This window comes from Eleginops maclovinus, chromosome 13 (assembly GCF_036324505.1).
Source record: "Eleginops maclovinus isolate JMC-PN-2008 ecotype Puerto Natales chromosome 13, JC_Emac_rtc_rv5, whole genome shotgun sequence".
In the NCBI taxonomy this organism is placed as follows: Eukaryota; Metazoa; Chordata; class Actinopteri; order Perciformes; family Eleginopidae; genus Eleginops; species Eleginops maclovinus.
The window spans coordinates 24,414,452-24,423,703 of NC_086361.1; the positions used below are offsets into that span (position 1 = coordinate 24,414,452).

Sequence of the window (9,252 nt, forward strand, 5' to 3'; positions counted from 1 at the left end):
TACAAAAAAACACCAAAATATGAAGTTACGTTTCATTTTTTTTGTTTTGTATGTTTCATTATTTAGTATTTTTGTATATATGTATTATAAAAACTGAAACTGCACTACGGTGGCCCACAGGTCCAAACCCTGCAGTTTCAGAAACAACGCAGACATAAAACCTTTTCAACTTTGTATTCTAAAATAAACACAAATAACAAACTAAAACGTTGATATTTGTTAAAGATCTTCAAATATATTTATGCTTCCTGCTGTATTTTATGTTTCAGATGGTCGGTGTTTCTCTCTGCAGTCTGTTAGTTTTGAACCTTTTTACACATAAAGGACAGTGGGCCGGTTTGATCACAGTTCAATAACACTCTGAGCACACACTCTTTGGACCGGCCCGGGGTCCCACGGGGTATAAAAACCGACCAGCGTCCCCCCGGTCTCAGTGCCTCCACATATCCCATAGGGCGCATTTGATTTGTGTCTCAGGATGAGTGTCTTTAAGGGAGCGCTGCTGCTGCTGCTGCTGGTCGCTGCTAGCGCCAAGCCGGACCATGCCCATGACCACGCGGCCCATGACCACGCGGCCCATGACCACGACCACGCCGCCCACAACCACTCGAGCCATGACCACACGGCCCATGACCACGACCACGCGGCCCACGACCACGCGGCCCATGACCATTGCCAGAAACTGAAGAAGGTTGCCAAAGAAGACATCCACCAGGTGAGATCCCCAATATCCTTTATTTTACGGTGGCCGACAGGTGCAAACATCCCAAACCTCTTCCATCAGGAGGAACTGCTGCTTCAGAAAGGATGCAGATATAGAAACACAAATCAAACACATGCAGAAACATCTGCAGCAGCTCTTCAACACATGCAGCAACATCTGCAGCAGCTCTTCAACACATGCAGCATCTAGAGAACATTCAGCAGAGGAAACATGAGCAGTTTACTAAAAGCTGCAGAAACCAAACACAACGGAGACCAGGGGACACTAAGAGAGACGCACACAGCTGGAGACCAGGGGACACTAAAGAGAGACACACACACCTGGAGACCAGGGGACACTAAAGAGAGACGCACACAACGGAGACCAGGGGACACTAAAGAGAGAGGCACACAGCTGGAGACCAGGGGACACTAAAGAGAGACACACACACCTGGAGACCAGGGGACACTAAAGAGAGAGGCACACAGCTGGAGACCAGGGGACACTAAAGAGAGACGCACACAACTGGAGACCAGGGGACACTAAAGAGAGACACACACAGCTGGAGACCAGGGGACACTAAAGAGAGACGCACACAGCTGGAGACCAGGGGACACTAAAGAGAGACGCACACAACTGGAGACCAGGGGACACTAAAGAGAGAGGCACACAGCTGGAGACCAGGGGACACTAAAGAGAGACGCACACAGCAGGAGACCAGGGGACACTAAAGAGAGACGCACGCAGCTGGAGACCAGGGGACACTAAAGAGAGACGCACGCAGCTGGAGACCAGGGGACACTAAAGAGAGACGCACACAGCTGGAGACCAGGGGACACTAAAAAGAGACGCACACAGCTGGAGACCAGGGGACACTAAAGAGAAACGCACACAGCTGGAGACCAGGGGACACTAAAGAGAGACGCACACAGCTGGAGACCAGGGGACACTAAAGAGAGACGCACACAGCTGGAGACCAGGGGACACTAAAGAGAGACGCACACAGCTGGAGACCAGGGGACACTAAAGAGAGAGGCACACAGCTGGAGACCAGGGGACACTAAAGAGAGACACACACAGCTGGAGATCAGGGGACACTTAAGAGAGACGCACACAGCTGGAGACCAGGGGACACTAAAGAGAGACGCACACAGCTGGAGACCAGGGGACACTAAAGAGAGACACACACAGCTGGAGACCAGGGGACACTAAAGAGAGACACACACAGCTGGAGACCAGGGGACACTAAAGAGAGACACACACACCTGGAGACTAGGGGACACTAAAGAGAGAGGCACACAGCTGGAGACCAGGGGACACTAAAGAGAGACGCATACAGCTGGAGACCAGGGGACACTAACGAGAGGGACTGGAGCGCTGGGTGACGTTCAGGACCATAAAGCTGGACCTCTGTCTCAGAGTGAGTCTGTCTCAGAACTGGAAAAGTTTGTCAGTCCTTCTGAAGGTTAGCTACGTTAGCGAGTTAGCTTCCAGCAGATCTGCAGTGACATCAGAAGGAGTCCTGTGATCACACCGTTAGAATAAGACCAGAAAACATTTCAGGAGAACAACAACAGAGACAGAGACAGAGACAGAGACAGAGACAGAGACAGCTTTAAGATCTTGAACGTCACCCAGCGCTCCGGTCCCAGCTAACTACACTGTAGCTACACTGCAAATGAATCCATGTGTTGATTATTAACTGGTGGTCTACAGATCTTCGGTGACTGGGTCCTGGTCTGGTCGGTGTCGGACCACAAGGACGGTCAGGACCTCCTGAAGAACGTCAGCAGCTCCCATGTGGAGATGCGTCTCGTAGGAGCCAATGACACCCTGATGTTCAACGAGAGGAACGTCTACCGGTCAGAAATAACATCTCAAATAAATACTAATAAATACAAATGTGGAAATAAGAAGATAAATAATCTACTGATTAAATATGTAAATAGAAAAATGTAGAAACATAAAAACAATCATAAATCAGAGAAAAATAAAAGGGAAATATTAGTAACAGATTATAATAATCAAATAGACAAAATAATCCCTAAATCCTCCATTTACTTCCTGTTTTCTTCCCCTAAAGCCTCATGGGAGCTGTAGTTCTGTAGTGTGGTGTGTATTCTAACTGGTGTGTATTTTAGTGACAACAAGTGCATCAACTACTACATCAACATATCCACGGAACATCTGAACAACCCCGAGGACACCATGCAACACCTCCACGGCAGTGAGTCACACACACACACGCACACACACACACACACACACACACACACACACACACACACACACACACACACACACACACACACACACACACACACACACACACACACACAGATATGACAGCTACATCAACTGTGAATATGCTGTTTTACCTTTCTAAAATAATCGAAACTGACTGTGTGTGTGTGTGTGTGTGTGTGTGTGTGTGTGTGTGTGTGTGTGTGTGTGTGTGTGTGTGTGTGTGTGTGTGTGTGTGTGTGTGTGTGTGTGTGTGTGTGTCAGAGATGGAAACCGATGGAGTCTTCTCTCTCTACAATGATACGGTTGAGGTGGGTGTCTATGAGACGTGTCCAAACTGCATGATGATGGTGTTCAAGGACTCAGCTGGGAGATACCTGCTGAACTACAGTAAACACACTCACACACACACACACACACACACACACACACACACACACTCACACACTCACTCACCCACTACTGTTTATAGTGTAGTATGGTATAGTTTAGTATCTTCAGTAAAGTATATATAAGTCTCATAGAGTTCTGTTCATCAGATCAGAAACTAAACTGTGTGTGTGTGTGTGTGTGTGTGTGTGTGTGTGTGTGTGTGTGTGTGTGTGTGTGTGTGTGTGTGTGTGTGTGTGTGTGTGTGTGTGTGTGTGTGTGTGTGTGTGTGTGTGTTTCAGGGAAGGAGGGTCACCATCAGGATGTGGATCACATGAAAGCAGATCACGAGAAGCACAGGAAGCTGGCCGAGTGTTTGGGCTTCAAACACGACGAGCCGTACATCTCCGACGGAGTCATATGTCAGAAGATATTTAAATATTTATAAATATCTAACAATGACTTCATTTAGCCACATTTTGTTAGTGTTTGTTATTATTTTGCAATATTAGCTGGCCAGCTCCTTTGTGATTGGTCAACACCTTAGAGATGTCCACATACAAGCGCTAGCCAATAGGAGTGCTCCATAGTGATGTCAATATGTTCTGGAACTTTTTGATTTCAGCCTCTGCAGACCATTTACATGCACCTCTAGAACACACCACAGAAGAAGAGCAGTGCCTCTTTGAGATGAATGAGGAACGTAAATGACTTCTTGATTTTGTTTCCTCACAGATGTCTGCAATAAGAAATCCTCTCCAGAAGAGCCGCACATCGCGTAGGACGGGAGGAGATCCAACAGACACCGAGCGTCAACACAAACATGTTGTTTACCAAGCAATAAAAGCAAATACTGAAACCTCTGTGTGTGTGTGTGTGTGTGTGTGTGTGTGTGTGTGTGTGTGTGTGTGTGTGTGTGTGTGTTTAACTTTACTAAAACATACACTATACTTATTTTTGCATTAATTGTCATTTTTACAGAAAAAGTTTCCATCAAAAGAGTTTTGTAAAATGTTCCTGAAAATATAAAATGCAAATACTTTTGAGTAAATATGAAGAGCTTTGAAGCTATTAAACAGCACCTGTCCCCCAGGTGGCGCTACAGTGACGTCACACGGCTCTTCACCAATAAGAAGACCGTGTGACGTCACTTCCACATAATATTTCCACCTTTATCTATTTAGTGATTTTTGTTCTTATGAATTTGGACTTTTCCAAAAATAATATAATCAATTTTATGTTGTAAATAATATTCAGCAGGAACATGTTTCCCTCAATAAATGCTGTGAAGTCATTTTAAAAGAACAGTTACGGTTTTTAAAACAGTTTGTGTCAAACGTCTTCTGTTTTCCCTTCTACTTTATTACTAAATGACAATTTAACTTTTTATGTTTTCCTTTATTAAAGAAAATATATTTGCACAGCAAACATTGACATTAGGAGTGTAGAGGGTACAGAGGAAATAAATAATACAATACAACTCTCTTCTGTAGTTTGCCATATTTTGATTGGCATAAGTGTGTCTGTTTTTTTAGCTTTTAAGGTTCTTTGTATATTAAAATTTTAATTTGGTGTAAATACTTATTTTTTAATACTAAACAGTTTCTTTAAAATACAACTTGTATTATCTTTATATTTTACTTTTACAACTTGTTCAAATTCCTTGTATGTGTAAACGTACCTGGCAATACACTGTATTCTTATTCTGATCAAGAAAATACTGATAAAAACAAAAGGTAACAATTCAAGTAGAATATTTATGAATACACATTTGGTTTTGATGCCACGTTGTTGTAATTCGCAGTAAAATAATATGGTTGAAGTCAATCCATTTCTTCTTGTGAATGTGAATCCTTCCCATGAATTAAAATCCGTCACCTTTAAAGTTCAGTGAACAATTCCTCCCTACAGCAGGGGGCGCTGCAGTGACGTCACAAGCCTCTGCCCCAACAAGAAGACGGTGTGACGTCACTTCCAGATATATTATTCCACCATGGAGTCCAGCGGAGTGAAGCTGAGTTTCTGGGAGAATGGACCACAACCGGGACAGTTCTACTCTCTGTCCGGGGGCACCAGGACCTCCTGCGGGCCGGTCCGACACACACTGTGAGTGATCCTGGAGAACTGGGGCTGAGAGCCGGTCCTACGAACCCGGGAATCAGATATCAGTTTCGGTTCTACTGAGTGCTGCATCATGGAGCTAACTGATGCTAAGCTAAATTATGCTAACTGCTAGTTTAACTTGTTAACAGATCAGAATGTCAACTCTGAGGTGTCTTTAATTAACTTAAATGATACATAAGAATCTTTCTGGTTATTTTCGAAGACTTAAATATCAGATAGTTTGACTTTTTCAGTCCGTTTTGCTGAGTAACTGTTAGCAGCCTTCTGCTAATGCGCCGGAGGAAACATTCACTTTTAACAACAAAGCGGGTTGTTAAAGTCAATATCTGCCTAATGAGTAAAACACCGTATCTAAGATTAAATGAACACATCCCATAATAAAGTAAACCATATAGAAAATACAAACAGTTGTTACTCGATTGAAAGGGAAGTACATTTCAGCTATTCCAATTAGACACATTATTAGAGGCTATTTTTATCTGTAGTCCCTGGACAGATGTTGTAAGTCACCCTAAAGACACATTTCATTTGAAATAACATGTGAATACATCATCATAGAGGCTTACAATACTTGAAATGCTAATACAAACATAGATATGACATTAGCAACAGGTAAAGACAGTACAGACGGACTTGGGGGGGTAAAGTGCAGGAGGTTGTTCCAGCGTTGACGGAGCTAATCCCTCACATGTTTTTAAGTCAGGAAATAAAAGGGAACACAGGGGTTTAAGCCTCTGCAGACCGTTTACATGCACTAAAATCTATAGAACTACAGGAGAGGGAACACCACAGAAGAAGAATAGGGATACTATATTATATAAGTTGACCTCATATGTTCAGACTCTACGAAGGTGTTGCTCTGTTACTCATAGATGACCCTCTCTCTCTCCCCCTGCAGGAACCCGATGGTTACCGGGACGTCGGTGCTTGGCGTGAAGTTCACCGGCGGCGTCATCATCGCGGCGGACATGCTGGGCTCATACGGCTCTCTTGCTCGCTTCAGGAACGTCTCGCGCCTCATGAAGGTAACGTCTCTCCTGCAGGAGACACAGCGTAGTTATTGATTAAAGTAATGGGAAAGATAAACATCAAAAACAATATTCTGTGCTGGCTGAGCTTCAGAGAAGTTGTTTCCACCTCAAGGTCGATGGTGTTGACCTCTTTGATGTTGTTTCTCAGATACTGTTTGTTGTTTTGAAGTGCGTCTACCTGCGAGTCAAGGGTATTTGTTGTTTGTGTTTTCCAGGTGAACGATAACACCATCCTGGGCGCCTCAGGAGATTACGCCGACTACCAGCACCTGAAGCACATCATCGAGCAGATGGTGTAAGTACCAGGAACAGAAGGGACCTCCTGTGCTCTGTGCTCGGATGTATTTAACGTCTGGTTGTGTGTCCTCAGCATCGACGAGGAGCTTCTGGGCGACGGGCACAGCTACAGCCCGAAGGCCGTGCACTCCTGGCTGACCAGAGTCATGTACAACCGGCGCAGCAAGATGAACCCGCTGTGGAACACCGTGGTGATCGGAGGCTTCTACAACGGGGAGAGGTCAGGACCCTCCAGTCTTTACTCTCTTTTTAGTTAAAGTAAAAGCTGCTACTCCAGTTTAAAGTCTGTTCAGTGACTGTATGTCTGTGTGAAGCTCTAGGATCAGCTGACTATAACTTATTTATTCATAAAACCATCTGGTTGTACAGATCCTCTTATTCCCATTCCTAACAGTGTCGTGTGTTTGTGTCTAGTTTCCTAGGTTACGTAGATAAACTGGGCGTGGCCTACGAGGCGCCCACAGTGGCCACTGGCTTCGGAGCATACCTGGCTCAGGTGAGTCTAACCTGCAGATACGGACCCTGTTCTTACTGTAATACAGGTGTTTAATAAACATTTTGTGTGTGTGTGTAGCCTCTGATGAGGGAGGTGGTCGAGAACAAGGTGGAGATCAGCAAGCAGGAGGCGCGGGAGCTAGTGGAGCGCTGCCTCAAAGTGCTGTACTACAGAGACGCTCGCTCCTACAACCGGGTGAGTAACACTCGCGCTCCAATTGGCTAGTGATCCAACACAATGTACGTGATAGTCTAAGGGGGGGGGAAATCGCTAAGGGGTTGACCAATCATCACAGAGCCGGCCAGCTAACCAATCAGAGCACACTAGAGTCTGGTTTCAGACAGAGGGTGAAAAGAGGTCCTCGTTCCTGCAGGCAGTCTGAGAATCTCAGGATTCAGATTTTTTCCCCCTAAATTAAGCCTTTATGAGACAACCCTTTTTTATCTGAAAATTCTGCCCTTTCCCAAAAAAATTTCTGAAAACCTAAACTTTATTTTCCTTTTTTTTGGAAAATCTCAGAATTCTGACCTTTTCTTACATAATGCCCTTTTCTCAATATTGAGAAATGTTTTCTGAAAATCACCAAATTCTCACTGCTTTCTGTATTTTAAGGCAGGGGAGGGGGGGGGGGTAATATTTGTGGTTAAATCTCTTAACTTGTCTCAATTACATGTTCTACATAATTACAATTACATATGTAGAACTTCCTTGTACGTTTTTCTTGGGTTTTTGTATCAATATTATTTGTAATGTACTGTTAGTTTTGAAGCCAGAGAAACGTGGTCTTTATATTAAAGCATTGCTGTTCCTCCGAGGAAGGCATTCATGGGCCGCTGTAGGGAAATAATGATTTGTGGATCCGGGGGTAGGGGGGATTTCTCAGGTTTAAAACTTTCTGAGATTTTTTGTACATTTAAAAGAAAATAAACACCAAATGATGTCAAAGAACTCTGTTCCATGTTTCTCTCCTTCTCATTCTACCTTTCCAAAGTTTAACTTGTGATGTTTTTTCTCAGCATGAGATCGCCATCGTGACGGAGGAAGGCGTGGAGATCACCGGCCCGCTGTCCTCAGAGACCAACTGGGACATCGCTCACATGGTCAGGTACGTCAACAGGTGCTCAAACAGGGCATTTATATCCCAGCTGAGGGGGAAACGTTCAGAGCTAATTAAGGAGTTCTCTTTGAATATTATAAACAGCTCCGATGAAAATAGTGCAGGTCTTGTACAATCAGTGTAGTTTTTATGTTTGTCCTGGGTATTATTAGTGGGTCACAGGGTCAGCCCCTGGTCGTGCAGCCTGGTGGCTACAGGCACAAAGGAATGTCCGAGGTGGGATGAGTCTGAGGCTGAACTCCTCATCTTCACTAGCTCTGCATGGAGGGGGTGGGAGGGGTTCGCCAGGATAACAGTTTCACTTTATTAAATGTTAATTACTATAAAATCTTTAGTTGTTAACCTGTATAGGAGTGTCCCTGCTGATGTTTTCCTGATGTTTAGAGATTATTTAAATGTGTTTTCTGTTTCTCTGCAGTGGTTTTGAATGAAGACGAGCTGCATCAACAACAACTTCTGCAACTTATCTTCCCCAGTTTAGTGTTTTCTCATGTTCATTGTAGCTTTTGTATAATGGAAAATAAATGTATTAAATCACAAAATCTGTTTTCCTTGTTTTATTTGCATGTGTGGTTCAGATTAATGTGGTCAAAGCTTGGGAAAAGTGTAAATCACACTATACTGTAAATATCCTACAGTAATGCCACTATTCACACACACCCTCAGGTTTACCTTTTTACGTGTTTTATGCTAATCATATTTTTTGCATGGTTATGGAATTTAGTTGCAATCAACAAAGCATTCTCTTGTTTTCCTGCTGAACGTGTCTTAGATTCCCTGATAGACTGGATGTTTGAATGTGATACAAAAATAAACCTCAGAACTATATTAAATGTAATTCAGCTTAAAAGAAACAATAAGTGCATTAAAT

The 9,252-nt window shown here is 43.8% G+C and overlaps 2 protein-coding genes across 2 annotated transcripts; both read left to right on the forward strand.

Annotated features, from left to right (window-relative positions):
* Positions 1 to 442: 442 nt before the first annotated feature.
* On the forward strand, positions 443 to 4,175 carry LOC134874893 (saxitoxin and tetrodotoxin-binding protein 1-like). Its single transcript, XM_063899147.1, has 6 exons — positions 443 to 715; positions 2,420 to 2,565; positions 2,845 to 2,930; positions 3,212 to 3,337; positions 3,619 to 3,738; positions 4,052 to 4,175. The coding sequence occupies exons 1-6, from the start codon at positions 479 to 481 to the stop codon at positions 4,096 to 4,098; spliced, it is 762 nt and encodes a 253-aa protein (XP_063755217.1). The 5' UTR covers positions 443 to 478; the 3' UTR covers positions 4,099 to 4,175.
* A 1,074-nt stretch (positions 4,176 to 5,249) lies between these two features.
* Positions 5,250 to 8,923, forward strand: psmb4 (proteasome 20S subunit beta 4). Its single transcript, XM_063899146.1, has 8 exons — positions 5,250 to 5,422; positions 6,339 to 6,465; positions 6,687 to 6,766; positions 6,842 to 6,988; positions 7,183 to 7,264; positions 7,343 to 7,459; positions 8,281 to 8,369; positions 8,800 to 8,923. Exons 1-8 carry the CDS (start codon positions 5,310 to 5,312, stop codon positions 8,810 to 8,812), a joined length of 768 nt encoding a protein of 255 aa, XP_063755216.1. The 5' UTR covers positions 5,250 to 5,309; the 3' UTR covers positions 8,813 to 8,923.
* The last annotated feature ends 329 nt before the right edge of the window (positions 8,924 to 9,252 follow it).